This window comes from Thermobia domestica, chromosome 15 (genome assembly GCF_964235325.1).
Source record: "Thermobia domestica chromosome 15, izTheDome1.hap1.1, whole genome shotgun sequence".
Lineage (NCBI taxonomy): Eukaryota > Metazoa > Arthropoda > Insecta > Zygentoma > Lepismatidae > Thermobia > Thermobia domestica.
This window is the reverse complement of record NC_137468.1, coordinates 4,893,398-4,920,011: the sequence shown is the minus strand read 5'-3', so window position 1 is coordinate 4,920,011 and position 26,614 is coordinate 4,893,398. Positions and strand designations below refer to the sequence as shown.

The window sequence follows — 26,614 nt, the reverse complement described above, 5'->3', positions numbered from 1 at the left end:
GAGCGAGGTCCGAGCTGTACAGAGGATGGTTGATGATGTCCACCGAAACTGACTCAACAGCGTGATGGTCTTCTGAGCTATATGTGGGCGCGCGTTGTTGTGAAGGAAGATGATGCTCTCGGTGAGAAGTCCTGGCCATTTCTTCCTGATTGCTTCGCCGGCGAATTTCAGCAGCAGTTACAGGTTTCGCCCACAGAAATCGAATAACTGAGCGGACTCCTTCGCAAGACCAGTTCTCCAAACGAGTCACCATTTGTGTTTACATGCAAATAGCACCGTAGATGGATGGCTGAAACTGCAGAGTTGCCAACTTCATGTATTAAAATTACCGCTCTCTCCTCATTCCTCTAAAACAGATGAAACTCCTGATATATCGACCTTGTAACCTTAGTTTCTGATCCTCCCTCTTATATATAGTGCAGGGTTGGCAAAAAACAGTTTTTATTGAAAAAAAGAGTTTTTTTTGTTTAAACCTATTTTTTTTTTGTTTAAACCAGGTTTTTTTTTGGTTTAAATAATTTGCTCTATATTTTTTATCACATATGGACAGAAGAAATAAGTTTGTTTCGCCTTGGTGTTATTATGCAACAACCGGGTTATGCTGGAAGGGGTCACATAAGCTTGAAGTGGAAACGGAAGCTTACATCCGAGAGGAATTGTCTTCCATTTGAACTCGAAACCGGGACTAATTGGCCACAAATGCGATACGTCTGCCGTCTCACTCACGAAGGACTCTTGATAAAAATACGTTGTACTGATTTTTACATACTTGTTACTATAATAGTCAAGAGTCATTTCAGAACGACAAAAAGATAAACAGCTGAACAAGTGAAACCATTACATATGGACAGTCCATACAGAATTACATATGGACAATTTCAAAATATTCCAGAGTACAGAAGAACTAATTTAGTGCAAGTTAGTTCATTATGACTTATTCGTCCAAGTTAAAGGAATACAACGACTTAATTTGCATATCACTAAAAAAAGTGAATAAAAATACGAATTATTTGAGTCCACTTTGACTCTGACCCATTTATATATAAATAGATACCAAAGATACTTCTGGTTTCAATAAATGCCTCTCATGGGGTTTGTATGACCCCTCCCAAATAATAATAATAAAACGTACGACACTTCGATTTTATCAATAGTAAACATTAATAAAACGAAACAATATTTACAATTTTTCTTTGCAATTCCATAACCGTAATAAACAATAATAATAAAAAAAAATCACAAGAAACATTCATAAACTTATAAATAATAAAAAAAGTTGCTTTTGCAGTATAATCTCTGAGTAATGAACAGGGAATTTAGGTCTGAATATAATACGAATAATATGCAGGAGTGGAACGTGATAACCCATAAATGTGTGTTCATCAAGATTTTACGAACACTTACAATTTTACGAACATTTTTCTTGTTTTGGTTTAAACCAGCCAACCCTGATATAGTGTGAACCATTTATCTTGATACGCTGTTGTAACTTTTAAACTAACAGACACAAGACGCTGAAATTTCGTACCATGCAAATATCGGAAGGGAACAATATTTGACATATTCTGCATAATCCAATTAACAGTGTTGCCAACCCAACATAAAGTTGTATTTCATACAATTTGCACGTCATGTTATTACATATTTTAAATCTACATGTAAAACAAAACTTTACAATACCACACATTATGCAGTGTTGCAAACTAAGGACGTTACAATATCACAAACTTCGAAAAATAACAAAATTTTGGAGGGTTCTGCAACAGTAATAACACAAGTGAGGCAAACGGGACAACGCATATTCAAAGTAATTTGGTTTTGAATACTATGGTCATCATATGATGTGATGTATTTCGAACAAGTAGAATCAAAGTTACAAGGAACTGAAAATTTAACTTTTTCCAAAGAACTTAATTTCGAAAAAGCATTTCGATACATATCACATTCAATTCTGTAGATGCTTTTCAATAGACATAAAGATGATAATGCCGTTTACAGCAATTTGATATTTTACATTTCCGGAGACAGTAAGAAAATATAAGTTGTTACATTGCCCAATGACGTATTGTCTGGAACTTTTTAAGACAATTCTTAACTGATTTTGATTTTAGAACATTACAACAATCCTTTTTTGGTAGGTGTAATTACAAGAAGTTCTCGGAATTCCATAATATTAAGCAGTGTTACAAACTTTACCAGTATTTACCATGTCTCCAGAACGATTTGAAGTACTGAATTGATGTAGACGGCATTATGATCTTCACATCGATTGAAAGCCATCTAGGTAATTGCATAAGGCACTTATCAAGCAGTTTTCGAGATAAAGGCTTTTGAAAAAGTCAAATTTTTAATCCTCTGTATCTTTGTGCCTACTCATTCGAAATCCGTAATATCATGGCCATTGGTATTAGACAGTAAAATACTTCGGATGTGCATTGCTGTGTCCGTCTCACTTGCTTATTACTGCTATAGAAGAGATCAAAATATAGATGTTTGTGACATTGTAACGTCTTTAGTTTGTAACCTGAATAACAAATAAAATATTTATATTTTCGTTTGACGTGTACATTTGGAGTATATAATAACCTGACGTGGTGTTATTTGAAAAAAGAAACTCATGTTGGATTGGCAACACCGTTGACCTGGTTATATCACAGAATGTGTATGAAACAATGTCCTTTTACCGATATTTACATAGTATAAAATTTCAACCTTTTTTTCTATTACTTTAAATGTTGAATGGGTGTATCTAGATAAACACACACACACTATATACACACTTATCGTCCAACGGAAATATTGGCAATAAAAAAGTCAAATGTCTTTGGGTAATATCCCTAAGGATTTCGTGAACTTCATCGGATTATACACGATGCAGTTGACGACTATTTCAAACATTTGCCCTTCAGTTACATTTTATTTTATTTTATTTTATTTTATTTTTTTTACTTTAGTAAACTATATAAATGTAATTAGAGACAAGAGGATCATTACATTTGCCTCCTATTTGACATTCTTTGATTTTGATATGCAAGTTTCTTTCTGTCATGTTAATATGGATCTATAGAAGACTTCAATTGAAATATAGGCTGAAAAAGCATTAATTGAAGGAATATTACAGGTGAGGAATTTTTAAGTTTATGTGAAGAGGTTTACGAAAACTCATTGCTGAAATTGCGGTAGTAGTCACATAATTATAAGATTTCCAAATTACACAGTAGCTTTGTTATTGGACGTATTGAAAAACTTCTTTGGTGTTGCAGGTTCGCTTCTGATTTGTGCCACAAGAGCACAGAAGTGAGCATTTATTCAAGATGGCGACAGGCGCAGAGAAAGCTTATGTTGTGCTCGAATTTCATTCACACCAGTCTGTCCTAACAGTGCACCTACACTTCCAAATGAAGCTTAACAAGATCTACCAACTGTCAAGTTCATTCGGCAATGGTATGCATAGTTTACAGCTTAAGGATGCCTCTGTAAGAGAAAATAAAGTGGTCCGCCTACTGCGACTGTAGAAACGGTCGTGGATGATCCCCAATTCCTGACATGGCCTCCACGCTCTCCAGACCTAACCCCATGCGATTTTTTGTGTGCCTATGAACTTGACAGTTGGTGGATCTTTGTTGAGCTTCATTCGGAAGTGTCGTTTCACTGTTGGGACAGACTAATGAGAATGAAACTCGAGGCAACATAAGATTTATCTGCGCCTGTCGTCATCTTGAATAAATGCTCGCTGCTGCGCTCTCGTGGCAGAAATCAGAAGCAAACCTGCAACACAATAAATCTTTTTGAGTTTTTCAATACATCTGCGAAGTTTTGTGACAATATCGTCACATGAGAACTAGAGGAACGTAACTCCAAAAATGATGTTTTCGTTTTCTTCATGTTTGGACACAATTTTGAAAGCCTCACTTGGTGTAAATTGAACGTAACGGCATCTGTTCTCCTTGTCGATCATCTGCTGTAATGCAGCTCAATCATCATTTTATTAAAAACATATCTCTCTAAGAAAATAATATTTTTGTCTTCTCGCCTGTAGACCTACGAAAATAGAGTTACGTTCCTCTGGCTCTCATGCGACGATATGTCCCAGAATAAAGCTGCAGAGAATTTATGAAATCAGGTAAATTGGTATTTCTAGCTCCATTTGAAATACAATTAGCACATATACAATTAAAATACTTAAGACGAAACAAAGGTTCGTACTTTGTGTCACTAAGATGAGCGAGTACTCTTCCTGTCCGTAGCGACCAAAACACATAGCAGAAACTGTATCAGAAACCCTGAATGAATCTACCAAATGCCTGTCCCAATAGAATTGGACTAATCCACCGGTGAGCGCTACGCCAATTAACGTCATTCCAATGTGCATCAGAGGAACCTGGATAATAGTTGTTACGGGAGCCTCTAACTGGATATTCCATTGTTTCTTTCCCTAGGGGAAAAAAAAAGGAAAATTGATAAGATTTCCAATAAAAACACGACATAGTTAAAGACATCGCACGTAAACATTCACGTAAATGACGCACACAGAAGTTGCATAGGCCCACTACTATTAGGACCACGTGTTTGTCATTAGGACAAATAAAACAACAACAGATTCAATCTGCTATTCCACAGTAGATATTTCACATATACATACAGGTGATTTCATTGTGTCAGTACTAAATATATTTTCTGATGATTGTCTCCTATTTATTATTTTACCGGCCTTTATGACTTAGCTAAACCGAGTTAATCTATTTCGAATTAGTAACATGTTTTTAACGCGCATTTCTATATTCCTTTTGACATACCTACATAAACTTAAAAATGGCATCAAAGAACATCTTACGAATGCAAGAACAGAATATTCGACTTTAGAATTTTCCAAGCACTTAAAACAAATACAACATAATAATGGAAAAAGGCAGACACTAATGTCGAATAAATAGTTTTGAGCCCGGATTCGATTCGCGGTGGGAGCTCATGTGGTTCGGATTCCACGTTAATCAGTAGGTCCCGTCTCATATAGCCTCGCTGCCGAAAGGGACGTTAAACTCCAAACCAACAACAACAAATAGTTTTGGGGGCCACTAATATGTATATTGACACTCCCTACGCTGTTAAGTCCAAGTTGCGATTTCGGCATTGCCCCTGTCACAAAGTAAATACCGAGTAGAACTTAATGACAGGTAACGCCTTTGCGTTGCCCCTGTAAATTCCCGAGAAAGTTGACATGCCCGTTCCTGCCTAGGCTTGGGCTGAAATGTCATCGGGAATGGCATCTAACAGTTAAGCGAACCCGGAAACAGAGTAATCGATGATGAGCCCCGACGGATTCGACAGTAAACTCGGTTATCTTGGATATTTTATTTTTTGCTCCTTCTCATTCTCCTCCACATCGATGGGAACTGAATTTGGACTTTACCGTACCTGAAATACGACTATTTACCTCAGCGACCTGGGAAAGTATAGATTTGACACTAATATCAGTCGTTTTCAACTATTTTTGCATATCACTCCCTACCCAACCCCTAAGGGTGGTAATGGGGACTGAACGTGAACTTAAACGATATCGAAAGTCACTATTCATCTCAGAGATATTGAAAATTAAGGATTAAACACTAATATAAATCATTTTTGATTATTTTTACACAATTCCCCTTCTCACATCCCTTAGAGGCGCTAGAGGATCTTACTCACACTGGAAGCTAAACTTGAATTTGAATGCGTCGGGACTGTCACCAATTAACTTAGCAATCCCGAAAACAATTGACTCGACACTAATATACCGTATTTTACGGATTATAAAACGCACTTTTTTCTTCTAAAAATTGCCTTCAAAATTCAGGTGGGTCTTATATTCGAAATTACTATTAAAATGTCCTGTGTTTGAATTATAATTCCCGCCAGTCTTAAAAATGGCCATATATTCGATGCCGCAGGAAACCTTTCTCTATCTGGCAACATTGGATTCAACTGGCAGCAGCAGTGCACCGATGCGACGAACATGAGTTGCGGGGATTCACAAGCTTGCTAACACTGTCTGGCTTTGCAATCTATTAACAAAAATGTTAAAAGTGTTACGGTATTTTAAAAAATTCTTAAAAATTAAGTAGGGTCTTATAGTCCGTAAAATACGGTAAGTCTTTTTCGATTATTTTATGTCACCCTTCCCCCTCCCCCTCCAGGCGTACTTATGGAGGCTGAACCTGGACTCAAGTGGCACTGGGAATGTTGCGATTCACTTCAGTGACCCCGAAATCTATGGATTCCATATTAATATCCATTATTTTTAATTACTCTTATAAGTCAGCTCTCTCACTCCCCCTAGGAGTGCTAGGGGGTCTTACCCCATCGGGAGCTAAGCTTGAATTTAAAGGGCATCGGCACTGTCACCAATCAACTTAGGGACCTCGAAAACTATAGACTATAATATCAGATGTTTTCGATTATTTTTACATATCACCATGTCAGTCCCCCGATGTATCTAATGGGGCTGAACTTCGACTTAAATAGTGAGACTCCAGATGCTTTTTTTACTTAAGCGACCCCGAAAACTATGGATTCAACACCAATATGGGTCGTTTTAAGCATTTTTATGTTCCCTTTCCACTCCTCCCTAGGAATACCCCCACAGGGGACTGAACCTGGATTTAAGTAGCATCAGAACTGCCATCAATTAACTTAGCGATGATGAAACTAACTAACTAACTAACTAACTCTATGGCCTATGGAACCCGGAGGTTCAATGCCGCGTTCACAAAAGCTCTCCACTGACTTCTATCCTTAGCCAATTGGATCCAGTTTCTACTTTGTATTCCAATCTCTGCAAGATCCATCTTAATATTGTCCTCCCATCTGCGCCTAGGTCTTCCTAATGGTCGTTTTCCGATTGGTCTTCCAGTCAAGACTTTGAAAGCGTTTCTACTTTCTTCCATTCTAGCTACATGACCCGCCCACCTAAGCCTTCTAGACTTGACGACCCTAACAATGTTGGGTAAACCATTGAATGATGAAAACTATTGAATAATATCGGTCGTTGCTGTCGCATATTTATAGTGTACGAAATACGTAGATATCATTTTGTGGAGAATAAATAGCCTGGCATTCTCTTTGGCCTTTAAGAACTGTTAAGTTGTAAATGAATGTAATATTTGTTAAAAAAATAATAAAGAACTTTTAATATTTCGAAACTCAATTTGATTAACTTAAAAATTCTTTATTTGTAAAAACTGCTATGTAATTCAGTATTTAAATTTGTTTTCATGTACCAAAATCAACTACTTTACACCAATAATCGTGTAAGTTCATGCACTAAGAAACACAATGATCAAAATATTCGTAACCTCCACACTTACAACACAACATTACTTAGATTCTCCAAATCATCTGATTGTGACGACAGTAATACTTAAAACGAAATCCATCCGGACAGCCTATCTAATAAAATTCGAATTACATCTATAAATCTAAAGTATGTATTCGTTTCATGTCTGTCAATGCATAATCATAATACGGTAGTTGGAGCATTTCAATAAACACAAATAAATATTCTTCAAAACTTAATCTCTTTTTATTTCACCCACAAACAAAAATTTTCATAAATATTAGTGTAAAAATTATCAATATCTTAAAAAATATGGTTATTGCTGGATGGAAAATAGTTCGCAAACGAGAAAAGTAGAGTAAGGTTTTGTAGCTTTGTAAATAAAGTTTGGGCTGTTATCTTTTGCTTTTATTTGACCATGCCAAAACGTTCTTTACATTCTGGATGACCCTCGCACAATACTTCTCCATACATCCCGTTCTATATTAATCATAAAAGCCACAATATTAGTATTTTACTGCATGGAGAAGAAAATTGGCATTCACTTCCGTATTTGTTCTGGGTTGCTTAAAAATTAAAGTCCGAGAACATCACTAGTTATTCCATTAACACTAAATTAATATATATAGCGTATTTCTAATTTATGTATTAAGTCGTACCTTCTTCGAATAACAATGCAACGTATCATCCATTAGTCCAACTACAATGTTGTTTTCAATCAACAGAAGTCCTACGGGTTGAGCACCCATCTCAATGTGTGTTCGAGCCGCCTTCCATCCTCTTTTCAGCTGGCAGATGTTTCCATTACGACACGCAGCCACGATATGGAACTCCACATCATACAGTCCTGATACAGCCAACTGTACCGGAATGCTTGGTAAGGTCATCTACAAATAAATAAACACAACATAGTTAAATCTTGATAATTTCCTTTATGAATAGTTTGTTTGAAAAAAAAAAAAAAGACAATTCCAAACATTGCTGATGTCACAGACTACGTTAAATTCATCTATTAAACTTTCGTCCGCGATTGTACTTTTAGTTCATTTTTTAAAAACTTCGCAAAGAACTTTGGATATTTCAAAACTCATTTATGATTAACCTAAAAATACTTTATCTGTAAAAACTGCTTCGCAATTCTGTCTTTGAATTTGTTTCCATGTACCGAAGTCAGCTACCTTATACAACGTCATCGTGTAAGTTTATGCATTGACAAACGTGATGATAGAAGTATATTCAGGTAGATGCACGCACTTACTATTTCACCACGAGTACAGTAAGTGCATGATCTCACCAGTAGTCGAAGAACAAAATGACTTGGATTCCGTTAAGTCGTGGCATTGCGACGTTTGACAACAGTTAGAAGAGGACGCTGTATCCAACCAGAACATTAGAGCTATATTTAAGAATACTGCAGTGTGTCATCTACGGGACTTGTGTTACATCAATAAGTCTAACGTACAGGTACTCACTGTATGTACTCACTTCATATTTGTTAATGCCTAGCCATGGTACAGTACTTGGAAATAATTCTACAGACATGAATAGATATAACTTACACATATTAAAAATCATTCACCGAATTCCATTGTTTTTCTTTTCTTTTTTTTTTTTTTTTTCATAAACAGAATGTTCATGAATATTGGTGTAAGAATTATCGATGTCTAGATTTCTATGAAAAAGTTGGCTATTGCTATGACCACGTTACCTTTCGCGTACGTCCTTTAATATGTTGATCATTGATAATACAAAGCATAACCACACTAATTACCTTATGGAAAACAATATTTAACATGAGCAGTTTTTAAAATAAATTTTTAATCTTATCCTCGGTTTTACACAATATAACGAATTTCTAGAAGCGGCAAACCGATCGTGTTATAATAGCACTGGCTACATCTAGAAACTAAACTCCTGGCGCAACAGCCAGGTTACCACCTGGCTTGTGGCACTTATGTCTTTGAAAATGATGTGAGGTCAGTTCATCAGCTTCCCTCGCTGCTAATAGGGACTTTCTAGACCGTAGTTTGCTATTTGAAGTCGCTCCTCCATTGTCCTCACGAGCTGCATCTGGTGGATATGAACGATCACCTATCTTTCCTCTGATCAAACCCCACTCCACTTGATTTCGTTGATCTCACGAGAAGTGGTATTCGAATGCGGCTACGGCGTTGGTACATGGGAGCATCTACATGTAGGGCCAAAAAAGCAAATAGCCAGCTTTGTTGTAATGCTATTGTACAAAGGTCATCCCAAAATGAGCTCTTCCAACGTACTAACTTCTCATATTTTTATCAGATTACAATAAAACTTCACATACATGTAATACGATCTGTTATTAATATGAATAATTTTTGTAACTAAATATGAATAACAAAACTGTGATGAATTGTTTGCAGAGTTGAGTTATTGAATGCTGAACACTAACCATACTATATTGTTACAAACATCAACATTTCGGAAGCCTCTACAATAGTGAGAAGGAGGGGCAATGTACATCGAAAGTACTTTAGTGTTTAATACTGTGATCATAATGTGACAAAGTGTTTCAAACAAACAAACACAAACAAATAAATAAATAAAAATAAATAAATAAATAAATAAATAAAAACAAAGTTACAAAGGATTGAAAACTTGACTTTTTTTTCCAGAAGGCTTTATTTTGGAAAACTGGTTAATTTAATATCACTTCCTCACGTAGATGATATTCAATAGACTTATATAGATCATAATGTCGTTTACAGCTATGTGATTCCTTAAACCATTCCGGAGATAGGAAAAACATGACTGGACATTGCTACATTCCTCAAAATGATGTATTTGTGGGCAAGTTTTAAAAGCATGGTTGCTTCCCTTTGATTCTGTAACGCTATAGCAACAATTAGTTGTAGTTACATTAAATCTCGAATTTAAACAATTTTAAGCAGTGTTGCAAATTTTACCTTTTTTATCGTGTCTCCAAAACGGTTTGAGATAACATTCTTAACCTGACAATTGGTGTCCACCTTTCTCATGCATATACTACAACAATAACAGCAAGCTTTCACTTACATTGTCTAGAATAGTGAATGCCTCTGGATCTAAAATAAAAATACTGCAGTTTTCAGTTCCCAGGACAAGACAGGAAATTGCATCTTCTTCTGCCATTGATTTTTTCAAAGTCGAAATACACGTCACACTTGTCTGAAAATAAATAGTTCATAAAAGCTCAAACTTTTTCTCCATTTTAAAAACTAGGTATCATCTTACTTAATATTGACATAAGATGAATCAGCATACAAATACACTTAACACCATGAAGTTGAGTTGAGTTGAGTTGACTTGATTTTAGTTTAGCGTCCCTTCAGCGAGGCTATATGAGACGTGGACCTACTGATTAACGTGGAATCCGAAAGATGCCAAAATAAACTAAACAAATTCACTGCTTACTGCTAATAATAATAATAATAATACTCTCCAGAAAGTAACAGACGTTTGGAAATAAAAAATGTAACAGAATGAACAAACGAAAATGTATTATATACATTTGAAAGGTACACTCTTAAGCTATTTTCCCACATAATCGCCAAATTAAACCCTTATCATACTTTGGCATAAGTTTTTCAATACCGTCGCATTAGAAATCTACCGCCTGCGATTTCAACAACTGGCTTACACCGGCACGCATTTCGGTGTCAGTATCAAAGCGTTCTGTAGCGAGCCAGTCTTCATCCTTGGGAAGAGGTGGTAGTCGCCTAGCGCCAAATTCGGGCTGTATGGTGAGTGATCGAACACCTCCCATCCAAAATCATCCAGGAGTTCTTTCGGACACGATTGGCCGTGTGTGGACATGCGTTGTCGTGAGAAGTGTATGGACATGAAATTACTCTATGTCCGTACACGTCACACAGTTGACGATGGATTTCAATTGGCTAGTGGCTTTCTGCCAACAAAAACCTGATGACAGAACGCACCTCACAAGAGGCAGGATTTTCTATTGCAGCTCACATTGTAACACGTCAAAGAAGGCACAGTAAGAGCACCACAGTCCTCACGCTACCACAACTGGATGCGTACTGAGTGTGGCAACGTTCTGACACCAAGATGGAGACTCTAGCCCCGCCCACTGCCGCAATAGGCCAAAACGTCTGGTACTTTCTGAACAACCCTCGTAATAATAATAATAATTTCTCCTAAAAGAAACGAGCATTGCAATAATTCCTGAAATCTTATTTACAAATATTTGCTGCTTATTCTATTGAAACAACAAAAGAATATTCATTTACTAATTAATAAACAAATAGAGATGGTAATAGAATGAGCGATTTTTCAATTCATGATTTGAAGAATGTCAAAATAAAATGTATTCAGCAATAAAGTTTGAAAATACGAATTTTGTATATGCCTAACATTACTGGGAAAGCTGTGTTAGGAATCTATGGGAACGGATCTTATGATGATTCTTTAGTGAATAATTTCTAAGCTTTATCCAATGATTACCATACTTCGCTACTTGTTTTCTTTCTATCTTTCACTTGTAAATCCATAGATGTCCATTTCATTATTATTATTATTATTATTTAAAAAAAAGTCCAAATTTGGAGTCTCTAAAAATAAGACAGAGGAATTCTTTTGTTGCATTGTATTTGCATCCTATATCTAAAATTCGCATGTTACTTCTCAATGACATGGAATTTTAGATTGTAAACCTACTATGTACCATCAAGTTCAAATCAACTGACTTGTTTTACCTTGGTTTAGAACGCCTTATCCTTCCATTTTTATATAAAATTATATCAAATAACAAAGTCTTTATTGCTTTCATATCTTTTAATAAAAATAAGTATTAAATTGTCGGAACTGTAGTTACCAGGGTGTCTACTAAAATTTCAAAATGGAATTTCGTGACATTTTCGTGACCTTTTCTTTACCAAACCATAAAATTTCGGAATATTCTCAAGAGGGAATTTGGATAGAAATTAGGCCGAATTTTCAGCATGAAAGCGTGCTTTGCTAGCGATTTGGTAGCGTCTGAAGCCGACAATAGATATTTTTGGTGGTGAATTTTGATGTTTTATAAAACAAAATTTTCCAGTCTGTACTTATACTTGTACAGATTTAAAAAAAATCGTGAGCCAAAAGCTAAATTACGTGACTTTTTCTTGACTTTCACGACCGTTTTCTAATTTAGTGACTTTCGTAACCGGTAGACACCCTGTTATTAATATATGAAAATCTTTAACTTTTACGTCCCACGGTTATGCCGGTTAGGCTAAAGGAGACGGTGATGATCAGTAATGAATGAAATGGTGGAATGAAGAAAGTGGGAGGAAACGGGAGAACCCCGAGAAAACCCACGCACACGGTGTTTGTCCACCACAAAGTTCAGTTGGCGGGGGCTGGGATCGAACCCGGGACCCCAAGCACCAGAGGTGAACGCTCTACCACTGAGCCACCGCGGCCCCTTATTAATATATGGTTTATATAATTAAAAAAAGACATCAGTGAACAGATATTAGCATTTGATGAGTCCAAAAACCCATATGGGTATTACAAATACGTTTAGAACGATGCTAGGTATTAACTGTTTAATATGAACGTGAATAAATTATATAGATGAACTATAGTATATCATTTATTCTCAGAACTAGTTTTAACTGAAATGAAAATGCAGTATTTAGTTTAACGTTCGTCGTTTATGCCTGTAGTCTAAATATTGATTAATGGATTAATTTACGTCCTCTGTCAGCAGGATGAGACCAGCAATATGAAGTACGATCTTAGGGTTACCAGATCTTACGATTTTCTGCTATGTTTTACGTTAGGTGCTTTTATATTTCCCATAAAATAATCTCTTCCTTTTTGCAATGTTTTTAAGAAATTGTTTAGTTTAATATTCTGGATGAAGATATCAATGGATTAACATGTAAATTCTCAACTCCATTAATTACTCCAAGGTGAAATTTACTTTGTTAAAGATACCAGAGGATTCCAGGTGTCGAAATCATCGGTTTCTAAATAAAACCAAAATCGCATGCCGTAGTATTACACTCATTAGTAAAATAAAATGCTTGCTTACCTGCTTTTTAATAGGAAAGTTCTTATGCTGTTCCACAAAGGATTTCCATTTGGAATGCTCCAACATCAGGAATTGTTGTGACCGAGACGATAAGTTAGAATCTCCGATGTCTTGACGAAGGTTGTGTAGCATCTCATGAAGCATTTCGACCTCTATGTTATCATCTCGCACCTGACAACACACAATTACAAGGTATTCAGCGACACTTCACAACAATTATACATACACTTGTATGTAATATCAGGATCAGTTTAGTAAGAAATTACTTGCACTACAGCTTTACTTAAAAAAACACCTTTTTGCACGAACAGAACCAGAATTAAGTATTTTCTTAAAAAGGTTCACATATTTTATTCATTACTAGATCAAATGCTCGTTCTTACCACGGGGAAATAGATTTATGGAAAATATTTCAACATTCTTAGGATACATATTTCAATGAAAAATGAAATCTTTGAGTTTTACGTCCCACGGTTATGCCGGTTAGGCTAAAGGAGACGGTGATGATGAGTAATGAATGAAATGGTGGAATGAAGGAAGTGGGAGGAAACGGGAGAACCCCGAGAAAACCCACACACACGGTGTTTGTCCACCACAAAGTTCACTTGGCGGGGGCTGGGATCGAACCCGGGACCCCAAGCACCAGAGGTGAACGCTCTACCACTGAGCCACCGCGGCCCACATATTTCAATGAAAAAGTAATGATAAAAAGCCGTAAGATATTTTTGGCATAAATTTTGAACTCTCTATTCTCCTTAGGATCTCTATCTATCACTGGATTAAGAAAAATCACTGATTTGATGCATAAAGCGTAGTGTGATTTCAGACAATTTTAGTCCTTGAGAAAGGGTACTCGCTAAAAGTATCCGAAATACTCGAACTTCATCAGTCTACATTCGGACCTACAGAAAACCAAAGTGATAAAGTGCACAAGAGCAGGACAGGTAGGGGCAAACGTATGGCTAGATAGAGAGAAAATCAAAGACGTTAAGACGTCCTCCTATTTAGGAAGTCTAATATCCTCGGACAGAAGGAGTGAAAAACACGTAAGTTTCAGAGTAGCGCAGGCTAAACAAGCATTGAATAGGAAAAGAGAGGACTGTTAGCATAAAGAAATGTGTCGCTGGACGTTCGAAAACGATTTATTAAGACACTGACTGGTATGGAGTGTGCCGCTTTATGGATCAGAGACGTAGACATTGAGAAAAGTTGAAATATTTAAGCTGGAAGCATTTGAAATATAGTGTTGGCGCAGAATGCTTTGCATATCATGGACTGAAAGAAAAAGGAATGAAAATGTACAGAAGGAAGCTAATAAAGGACGGCAGATCAGGAAGATAATAGGAAAAAGAAGAAACAACATGCTTGGCCATCTTATTCGACACTCCGATTGGATCACTGTGCTGATAGAGGGAAAGGCAGAAGGAAAACCAAGAAGAGGAAGACCAAGGATAGAAAATCTAGATGCAGTTACGAAGAAGAGACCTTATCAAAATATAAAACAGCTCTCCCAAGGGAGAGAAAAGTCTTAAAATTTCCATGTTGCCCACCATCCTATGGTTAAGGTGAGAAAGAAGAAATCAGTCTACGTAGAAAGAAAAAATGTCAGTACATTTCGTACCTTGAGTACGAAATATTTTACTTATAAAATATATATATGTCACAAATTACTGATGTAAGTAATGTAACTAATAACTCCTATTCGTCTCAAAGCCTACCCCAAAGACGTTGAGCAGACTCAACTTTGCAAGCGTTAAGTTAAAAGACTCGTACGATATCAACTACACAATAGATGAATAAAAATAACATCCTAGGAACCGAAATGAAAATTTCTAGTAACATGCCAGGAATATGCACAAAGGTTAAGAGAAAGGGTGGTGAATGAAATGAGAAAAGTAGGAGGAAACTAGAGAACCCCAAGAAAACTTTACCTACAACAAAATGCACTTGGTGCGAGCTGGGATCGAACCAGAGACTCACGTACTAGAGGTGAGCGCTCTATTATAGCCACCGCGGTCCCTTCCAAGGACCCGTTAGGCCATTTGCATGGTCAAAGCAGAAGGCATTTGAAAACATACTCTTATCCAAATGTTAACAATTTCTTATCTGGGAAAAATATGTTGAAGCTGAATATAACGCAGATAACTTAGAGAATACCGATTGTAAATATTTTATTAAAGAACAGTAAGTTAACAAGAAAGTCACTTATAATAATTTTACTTTAAAAAAAAAATGAATAAATGATGAATAAATAAATAAATAAGTTAATGTCTGTTGTGTTTTGTATGATGTTCCCTTTCCTTGAGATTACATGCTATGTTGAATGTATCACTGACTAGTGACACCGAACCTACTGGGCCCGCATGGGCTCGTCATCAACAGTCACTGACACACTCACCAAGCCAATCATCTACGGAAAATAGAACTCAAATCTGGCCCGAAATATAAAGCTTCCAAACTCTCTTCCATCTCGACTCACAGTCCGATATCCAGGCCTGCAGTTCATCATCCACATCCCATCCGGAAATAGGTTGTGAACCACGACTACAGACGCAGGACACCGACCTACGAGTGGAGCTGGCAATGAGCACAATGAAGATCTTGATGTTGTCTGTAAAAGCCCTATCTGAATTTTAAAAAAAAAAAAAAAAAAATCTTACAAATCTCGAAAAACAGAATTTTGCAAAAAAAAAAAAAAAAAAAAAAAAAAAATCCAAACTGAGATTTTGATTTAAACGGATAAAATGAGAAAATTTCTACAGATTCGGTTGTTTTCAACCCCGGTCACACTAAGGAAAGTCTCTTCCCTGGATTCACAGCTATTTCATCTCCCCAGTAAACTTATTATGTACGTACTGCTCTTTGCTTTGATCATGCTTCGCATGCATACCAAAACATCAACTCCATATTTCTACTACTTCTTAAAACTACAAGATAATTATATTTCTGTATTCGAAAAGAAAGATGTTTTCACGGCTAGTAAGTTTTATTCGAAAATCTTCATGAAAGTAGTGTTGGACAAAATATTTGATAACAGAAAAATCTTTACACTAAACCGACATACCCATCTAAGAAAATAATTTGATCAATTTCTATATCTTTCAGAGCCAAAACATTATTTACTTTTGCACATATATTCCCAAAATATTCATATTCATTTAATATTCTTCATTTAATATTCTTGACTTTCAGAACATTTACATTGAATCGACACGCAAAACAAATGAAAAGACACAATATAAATACATTACACTATTGAAAATAATACTTCACTGCATAATGTTGTGGTTAGCTACTTTCACTTTTCTTTATTTATTCTTTGGTGCTTAAACTTCTCTGTGCATAGAGATTGTGGCCGGCATAGAGGATTTGCGCTCTTCGCGACCTCTCTTACAGCTCGGACCCACTGGACAATCTAGCACAGGTAAACACTCACTTACATATTGCCATAACTTAAACCTAAATCCCTATTCTAACTACACTAACTTAACCTAAACAAGAATATATAAAAAAAATCACACATATATTTCATGAAGCACCATCCTTATTTTATATTTATATTTTTGTTTTTGTTTCGCTACCACATTCAGACCGAAGACGCAGTGGTTACTTGCATTAGTGTCGCTCTGAAATTTCTAAGTTTCTTAGTAAAGAAGGAAAAGGTATTTATCAGAAATTATTAAAAAAAAAAAAAAACTGAAATTTCTAAAACTTGATGGGTATCAGATTAAAATGTTACGAAGGTTTAGCCTATTGTCGAAAGTTTTCAGTTACCAGTACGCAAACTTCATGTACCCTTGCACTTAACTGTAGCCGTGACTCTAACACTTACTGCCAAAATCAACGTTTAGAATTATTTTGTTTCAAAACCAAAGAAAACATGTCAAAATAAACAAAACTTAATTTCGAGCAGTGTTACCGAAAAAAAAAATGAATAATTTCAAGATTTCAGGGAATCTAAACATCTTTTCTTCACTGGGGGAAAATGTGTGTGTGGTACACACATTTTCTTGAGGTTACAACAATCGCTCTGTGCTGAGATAATCTAGCTTTCTTTTCCCCCCCTCATTGAATGAAATCACGATGTCACATTGACCGAATCTGCATGTGTGCGGCGTTGAGGGAAACTTTATGCACTTAACACATCATGTTATGAATTTCACACATGCACCAGAAAATATAATCACACATGCTTGTTTTCTCGAGACAAGGACTTTAGAAGATGCCAAATACCTTGGATTGGAATTTTACTTTCACTGGTTCCTACTTACGTGAGTTTCATTCCTTTGACAGAGACTAAACGGATATATTAAAAAAAAAAAAGGTTTTTCTGATGAATTACTCCACTAGAGTCTCCTGGGAGACTCTCAACTTGTGGTCCCAAAAATAATTTCGGATACGAACTACTGTAGCACCGATCTAAAAAGCCGTTGAGCGTCACTCAACTTCTTCTTCTTCGATGCCTGCACGACTCAATATTTACTCTCCGTCACCGTCTCTTCCGGCTTCTCCTACGTTCTCTCGCTGACCGAGAACGTAAAATTTGCCAATGAGCTCATTCCGTAACCATAAGCATATCCCATACTAGTATCCTTTATGCAAGACGAAAAATCACTTCACAGTTTAGAATATTACTGGTTTAATAATTTCGTTAAAACACCAAACACAGCACGTTTATCTCTGCTGACAACTTCTAACACTATCCAAAACGAAGAATTTATCACAGTTTTAAAGTAACAACAAATTATTCCACAATTTCTACAGACGCCGAACACTGCACGTCTGTCTCCTGAAATGGCTGACGCCGTAAGACAAAGAATTGCATGAAGATGATCCCTAATTGGAAGATAATCGTGACGTAACTATCGGATGATAGGCTTCTGTGCGAAGATCAAAGAAAACCGAAATCTCAGCCGCAGCTGTGATTGTGGATTATCCAATCAAATAATTTACTTCGAAAACAAAGAGATGCACCAAGAAGAAATTATGGCTGACTTTCTTAATTTGGAATTTTGAAGAAGATTTTACGAAATAAAATTTTTAGCTTTCTTTTGAGGATTCCCTATGCCGAAATATGAATAAAAATAAACTGAGAATCATTAAAAAGGCTGGAATATACACTTATTTGTCTAAAATAATGATATATTCTTGGATAAATACGTAAAATATACAAAATATAATTAATAATCATGTAATCTTCATTGAAACGATTTACTTTACTAAAATTACACAAAATTTTCGACCTACGTTTTTCCTACTATAAAATAAAACAGTTTTCTTACATTCTAAATAAAATTAAAATTTCCCTTCCAATATACAAGGTGCTCAAAAGCACCGGGCCATGTTACGTTATGCTGAGCATAAGGTAACATCCTCCGGGAGCTTCGGAGAAAAAAAAAGAAAAAATAAAAAATAAAAAAATCTGAACTTATGAGTTCTTCTTAAGTTGGTTTTTTTTTTTGTTACTACAAAATTTTACTGGAGATTATACAAGACAAAACAGTTTTTTTTTCTCGATTCTAATCACAATTATACATAAACCCTATATAATATAATATCCTAACCTAACCTTAACCTATAAACTAAGTTTTTCTCCTTTTTTTTTTTCATCCTTCTAATAATTCCTTTCTTTTCTCTTCGGAACAACGAAACAATTTTAGATTGTCAAAACTCTGAACTCCTATGCTTTCTCCCTTCAGAGTTTGCAATCTCGCTGAATTTCGAGTTAGAGATACCACTTTGTAAGGTCCGACGTAGGTATGCATAAACTTAGCGAATACCTTTTTTGGTATCGACGACACATGGTGAGTTTTCACCATCACCAAAGAACCTTCTGTGACGATGTCTTGTTGTTTTCGCAGCTTTCTTTCTTTCTTCGGTTCTGCTGCCGGAATAGAAACTACAAATTTCTTGTCTTCCTTTACTTGCACCGTCTCTTTGGGCCAAATGAAGTTTTCTTTGAAGCTCTTGGATGCTGAATACGATAAGAAACGCTCTGCTGGAGTACATCCGAGAGCATCACACCAAGAGTGATTGCACAAATCTTGGGCGGCTTTTAGAAAATTACTCCATTTGGACTGGTTGTCACTGCAATATAGGCGGAGAATGCGATGAAGGTCACGATGTCCGCGTTCGATAATGCCATGAGAAGCCGGATGGTATGGCGTGGTAAGTATATGTTTTATCCGGTGTTTTTGACAAAACTCTTTCCAGACGCTTGATAAGAACTGCGGACCTTGGTCACTCACCAAATACTTCGGGTATGGTAGCTGATAATAATATCTCTTTTCAAGGACCGCCACAATCTCTTTTGTGTGTGCCGTCCGAAGAGGGAAGAAACACACAAAACGACTGTAGACGTCCAGGATGGACAAGATATATTTATATCCTTGGCTCTTAGGAAGAGGCCCGACCAGGTCCAGGCATTGCTTCTCAAAGGAAGAAGACGCCTCAACATGACAGGGCTCCTTTCTAATCACCCTGTAGGAGTACTTGGTTCGTGCACAAAGAAGGCACTCTTGAATATACTTTGTAAAAGTCTCACGCATACCTCTCCAGTGGAACATGGCCTTAGCGAACGACAAACATCGCTTCACTCCAAAATGGCCTTTATTGTGGATTGCCGAAACAATATTTTTCACTGAGCTGGAAGGAATGACCAGCAACCAAACAGAATTTTGAGAATTTCTGACGTAAACTAAATTATTCTCCACACGTACCCTAGTATTGTTTTGACAACCCTTCCAAATGGTATGTAATTTTCTACAATACGGATCTTTCCGCTGTTCTCGCCTCAGTTCCGTGACATTCAAGAAGTCAGTGTCCTCCGCGGTCAAGAAATTTACAAAATGATCCTCTTCTGCCTGAGGAATCTCTGGAGGATAGCGACTCAATAGGTCTGCGATTTCATTGTCCGAACCTTTGATGTGTATGAACTGAAGATCAAAGCGTTGCAGTTTGAGTAGAAGACGAGTAGTTCGAGCATCTAGGTTTTTCAAACTGAAAGCATATGTGACTGCTGCATTGTCACAGTGGACCGTAGTCCGTCGACCTAATATGAAGTATGAAAATTTTTCGCAGAGGAAAAGAACTGCAGCTAATTCCAACTGGAACACTGACAACGAGGTCTCGTGCGGTTTCATTCGCCGACTCGCATACGCAATAACCTCCGGATCATCCTGTCCCGGGGGATATTGTGCCACATAGCCGGCCAATGACTCCGCAGATGCATCGCTGTACAAATGAAAGTCAAGATTGAAATCCGGTTGCGCAAGTGCGGGAGGACTACTTAAAAGTTCTCTCAACTGATCAAATTTTTCCAGTAACTCCGGAGAGTATTCAATCTTTCGATCCTTTTTCAGAAGATCATAAAATGGAGCTGTTAACCCCGCAAAGTCAGGGAAATGTCGCTTTCGCCATCCCACGAGACCAAGAAATCTTCGTAAAGCTTTCTTAGTCCGCGGCAGAGGAAAGTGACGGATGGCCTCGTTACTTTTTGGATTAATTTTGACTGATGATCCCGAAATAATGTGGCCAAGAAAAGGAATTTGTAATTGAAGAAAATTACACTTTTGAAAATTGAGCGAAAGATTTGCCGAACGAAGAGTTTCAAAGACCTTTTCCAAATGTTGAAAATGTTCGTCAATAGATGATGAAAAACAAAGGACGTCATCAAGATACACAATGAGAAAATTTTTGAAAGGTTCTAAGCCGAAAAAAGTATGCATGATTGATTGGAAAACTGCTGGAGATGACTTCAAACCCATGGTTAGACGTGTCATTTGATATTGACGACCTTTGTAAATGAAACTGACATATTTGTAAGAGTCTGGATGGATCGGGACACTGTGATATGATTGCGTACAGTCCAACGAGGTGAAAATGGTTGCACCACTGACTCGTGCGATTAGATCGGAGATCGGCTCGACCTGAATCTTTGGTGCAATCACACGCTCATTGATACCACGCAAATCAACTACAGGCCTTAGCTCTCCAGACGCCTTACGCACAATATGTACAGGGCATCTGTAAGGTGAAGGACCTTCTATGATGATTCCAAGTTTCAACCATTTGTCCAGCACTTGCTCAAATTCCTTCTGGAGGTGAACAGGTACAGGATACAACTTTCCTACCACGGGAACGTCGTCTGAAAGCTGTATTCTATACGGCTCAACCTTCACGACTCTGGGATTCTCTGTAAAAAGACAACGAAACCTGATTAACAATGAAAATAAACGATTCCTAGAATCTGAATCCAAATCAGTTCTCTGAGAAACAAAATTTTGAATGTCTTCTTTCGTAATAGCTGGTTGGTATAAAGAGTCTTCCTCTTTATCCGATGATACTTCCGCAACTGTGACTCGACAACAATGCTGCTGTTCCATGTTGATGGAGATGGTCTGTCCAGAATCAGTCTCAAGAGAGACTTCTTTCGATTTGCAATTTAGAAGAACATGATACCGAATGAAAAAGGGGAAACCTAGAATACAATCTGTTTTTAATTTCTGAATCACATATGCTGGAACCTCGAAAACGTAACCTTGAATCGTAAAATTTAGAATCTGAAAACCCTTGACTTGAAAAGATTCGTCTCCTGCGAAACCTCGTAATGAAATGTTGGATTTTGGACGAAGTTTAGCTGACGGATAAATCTCCTTGATCCTCCTCCAAACGTCTCCAGACAACAAATTCGTATCCGCTCCAGAATCTAGGATACAAACTAAAGTTAAACTCCCAACTGAACAACTTAACGTAGGTGAAGGATAAGTTAAAAGAATACCTTTCTCCGCAATGGAGTCACACTCCTTCTCGTCGATCACGAAACGAATCGAGAACAGAGGCGTGCCCAATTTTGTTTCCCGATTTTCGGAATCTGCCAAAACATTGAATTTTGAATTTGGAGGGTTGATATCAAAATCGAACGAGGTTGTTACCAAATTGGGATTTCGACTACTCGCTAACCGATCTTGTTCTTTCGTGGGAGTTGAGGAATCCACATCGCAGTCCACACTCTCCCCTAATGAGGGCTGCGGTATGCATTTCCCAAACTATTCCCGTTCGTTTCCGGTGGCTGAGCCATCATAGGTACGAATGTCGTATATTGCGGAGGCCATCCAGTGGACATCGCCATGTTCACTCCTGGGGAAGAAGTGGACGTGGGAGCCGCCACTCCCCCTCCAGGAAGTAAATTCGGCGCGTATCCCGGATAGGCTTGCGCTCCTGCTGAGTTCATCGCGTTTGGCGCGCATGTCTGAGATGTACCCCGCGGATACCCGTAACTCATCGCTGCTGGATGGTAGCGTTGGTTGTACCCATACGGAGCATTCCGATTTCCATTACCATCTCTTACCCAATTCGGTCTTCCTTGATTGGGCCAAGGTCTTCGAGACTGAAAGTTCCTTCTTCGACCCCTGTTTCCAGAAAATCGGTCATCTCCTCCTTTGCCATTGGAATTTCCTTCCTTCCTCTTGCCTTCGTCTTCCTCCGTCTGAGACGAAGTATCTTTGGTGGTTTGTTTTCCTGACTTTTCGGCCTTTTTGACGACTTTCGCCTGACGCACCTGAAAGCGTCTAAACTTCTTGTCAGTGACCGGTTCACTCGGCTCCGGATGTCCCTCTATCTCGGCTATTTTGACCATAAGGTGTTGAATGTTTTTCGGCTCAACAGCCCTGAACAACTTGGCATCACCAGCTGGTAAACAATCCAAGACTATCTCAATAAGTTCGGTTTCATCCGGGTGTTGTGCCACCGCATAATATTCTGCTACAATTTTCCATGCAAAGTCCGTCAATCGGTTGTACTTCGCTCGATCATACTTCATTCCTTGAATGAACTTCTTTTGCAACCTTTCCATCCTGGCCGAAAAATAGTGTTCCCGGAACAGACGCACAAAATCCTCGTAACTATTGACGTCTTGACACACAGTCTGAAACCACGTCTTGGCCCCAGCTGTTAAGCAACAAGGTACCAAGGTTAGACGTTCGTGTTCTGATGCCGAAATTACCTTAAAAGTTTGTTCTAAATTTTCTAAGAATGATCTAGCCAAACCGTATTCACCAGAGAATGTAGGTAAATGATTTAGTTCAGAAAGTCTTAAATTTAGAGTTCGTTTACCAAAGCCTTCCTCGCTTTTACTGGGGTTCACGGGAGAATTGTGGCCAACGACGGGGCTCTTTGCACCCGAGTGATTTTGACCGAAAATAGAATAGTGTTGGTAATTTTGTCCGGAAGTTAAATTGTCTGGCATCGATACCACCGCGTGACCACACATTCCCTCCTGAACTCCAGCACACGAAGGAGTCATGTCTGCTACATTACTAGAGGACACCACATGGTTCAACCGACAACTAGTATTGGAAGATCCTGACACCTGAGGTGAAACTAACAATGGATTCGACCTCCTGGACAACGCCTGACAACCTATTGTCTCAACACAGGATGTACGCAACTTGCTTAACTTCAACGTATGTGAGGATAATTCAAAGGGAAGGACATTTGTGCCGTGAATGTTGGTCGGCTGACAGACAGAGACACTCACCGTGGGAATAGTACGAGTCTCCCCAACTGAAGAGACCGGTACATCCACGTGGATGTCTGACTCGGTCCCGTCAGACTCGATTCCATCACCGACAACAAAGTCTCGCGATCGTTTACGTCCACACCGTTTGTCTTTTCTTTGGTTTTGTTTCTCTTCCAACGTCTGAATCCTGGCTTCAAGTGCCTGACACGACCTTTGGGTACTTAGTTCGAGATGTGAGAACTCCTTAGTCAAGTCATCACATCGTCGATTCTGCGCCTCAACCGATAACCGGAGACCTTCCTCAACGGCATCTACCCGCGCGTCTATTTTAGTCTGATAGTTCCCAACAGAGGTATATAGATCGCGAACTTCCGACCTAACAGCCTCTACGTCTTCGTTTACATGGGCTACCTTTTCATTAATCGTTTGCAACAATTCAAATTTGACATTGTCCAATTTCTGATTCACTGCCTGAAAGTTACTATTAATATCCTGGAATTTACTATCGACTTTTTCAAACTTTTCGTTCAGCGTTACAGTTAAAGTTTGACTGAAGCGTTCCATCATGGCTGCAAAGTCAGTTAATTGTACATTGGAACCGGAAGCTACGTTTCCTCGACTTCCTTCCTCCTTGTCAGAATCGTTCGGGCTACCCCGCGTTACACGTTCACCTTCCTCACTATCGGATTCCGATGATTTCGGAAGTGGCAACACTGTCACCTGTTTCGCCAGGCAAGGCTTACATAGCCACGGCTCACTACTCTTGTCTAATTCCTGAACTTGTTCCTCCGACAAACCATAACATTGGGCATGTACCCATCTAAAACAACTGTCACAATATACACTGAACCCTGCAATTTCGTCACTACAGCATATATATTCGTTCGGATGACGAGATTCGTTACTCGATCTGCTACCCACAGACATTTTCACTTTCATTAAATTTGTTTCCCACAACATCACGCACATACAGATCCAGAAGTGACCATGATTCATTCAATGCGGCGATTGTCATAATGATCCCCCTTACAAATACTTTGCTGTGATTGTTTGTTTTCCTTAGCGCTCGCGTAGGATTGAAACAACAGAAGTCCTGGCTAAGGGTCGCCAATTTTTACTTAAAAAAAAAAAAAAAAATGAATAAATGATGAATAAATAAATAAATAAGTTAATGTCTGTTGTGTTTTGTATGATGTTCCCTTTCCTTGAGATTACATGCTATGTTGAATGTATCACTGACTAGTGACACCGAACCTACTGGGCCCGCATGAGCTCGTCATCAACAGTCACTGACACACTCACCAAGCCAATCATCTACGGAAAATAGAACTCAAATCTGGCCCGAAATATAAAGCTTCCAAACTCTCTTCCATCTCGACTCACAGTCCGATATCCAGGCCTGCAGTTCATCATCCACATCCCATCCGGAAATAGGTTGTGAACCACGACTACAGACGCAGGACACCGACCTACGAGTGGAGCTGGCAATGAGCACAATGAAGATCTTGATGTTGTCTGTAAAAGCCCTATCTGAATTTAAAAAAAAAAAAAAAAAAAATCTTACAAATCTCGAAAAACAGAATTTTGCAAAAAAAAAAAAAAAATCCAAACTGAGATTTTGATTTAAACGGATAAAATGAGAAAATTTCTACAGATTCGGTTGTTTTCAACCCCGGTCACACTAAGGAAAGTCTTCCCTGGATTCACAGCTATTTCATCTCCCCAGTAAACTTATTATGTACGTACTGCTCTTTGCTTTGATCATGCTTCGCATGCATACCAAAACATCAACTCCATATTTCTACTACTTCTTAAAACTACAAGATAATTATATTTCTGTATTCGAAAAGAAAGATGTTTTCACGGCTAGTAAGTTTTATTCGAAAATCTTCATGAAAGTAGTGTTGGACAAAATATTTGATAACAGTAAAATCTTTACACTAAACCGACATACCCATCTAAGAAAATAATATGATCAATTTCTATATCTTTTAGAGCCAAAACATTATTTACTTTTGCACATATATTCCCAAAATATTCATATTCATTTAATATTCTTCATTTAATATTCTTGACTTTCAGAACATTTACATTGAATCGACACGCAAAACAAATGAAAAGACACAATATAAATACATTACACTATTGAAAATAATACTTCACTGCATAATGTTGTGGTTAGCTACTTTCACTTTTCTTTATTTATTCTTTGGTGCTTAAACTTCTCTGTGCATAGAGATTGTGGCCGGCATAGAGGATTTGCGCTCTTCGCGACCTCTCTTACAGCTCGGACCCTCTGGACAATCTAGCACAGGTAAACACTCACTTACATATTGCCATAACTTAAACCTAAATCCCTATTCTAACTACACTAACTTAACCTAAACAAGAATATATAAAAAAAATCACACATATATTTCATGAAGCACCATCCTTATTTTATATTTATATTTTTGTTTTTGTTTCGCTACCACATTCAGACCGAAGACGCAGTGGTTACTTGTATTAGTGTCGCTCTGAAATTTCTAAGTTTCTTAGTAAAGAAGGAAAAGGTATTTATCAGAAATTATTAAAAAAAAAACTGAAATTTCTAAAACTTGATGGGTATCAGATTAAAATGTTACGAAGGTTTAGCCTATTGTCGAAAGTTTTCAGTTACCAGTACGCAAACTTCATGTACCCTTGCACTTAACTGTAGCCGTGACTCTAACACTTACTGCCAAAA

At 37.6% G+C, this 26,614-nt stretch overlaps 1 protein-coding gene across 1 annotated transcript in view; it reads right to left on the bottom strand.

Moving 5' to 3' along the window:
• Nucleotides 1-26,614, bottom strand: part of BBS1 (Bardet-Biedl syndrome 1) — a 56,794-nt gene that overhangs the window by 7,582 nt on the left and 22,598 nt on the right. Inside the window, exons 5-8 of the mRNA XM_081741254.1 lie at nucleotides 13,371-13,541; nucleotides 10,364-10,495; nucleotides 7,972-8,199; nucleotides 4,207-4,435 (exon numbers count right to left, since the gene is read on the bottom strand). Coding sequence (XP_081597380.1) covers nucleotides 4,207-4,435; nucleotides 7,972-8,199; nucleotides 10,364-10,495; nucleotides 13,371-13,541 — 760 coding nt within the window. The remainder of the gene's footprint in view (nucleotides 1-4,206; nucleotides 4,436-7,971; nucleotides 8,200-10,363; nucleotides 10,496-13,370; nucleotides 13,542-26,614) is intronic.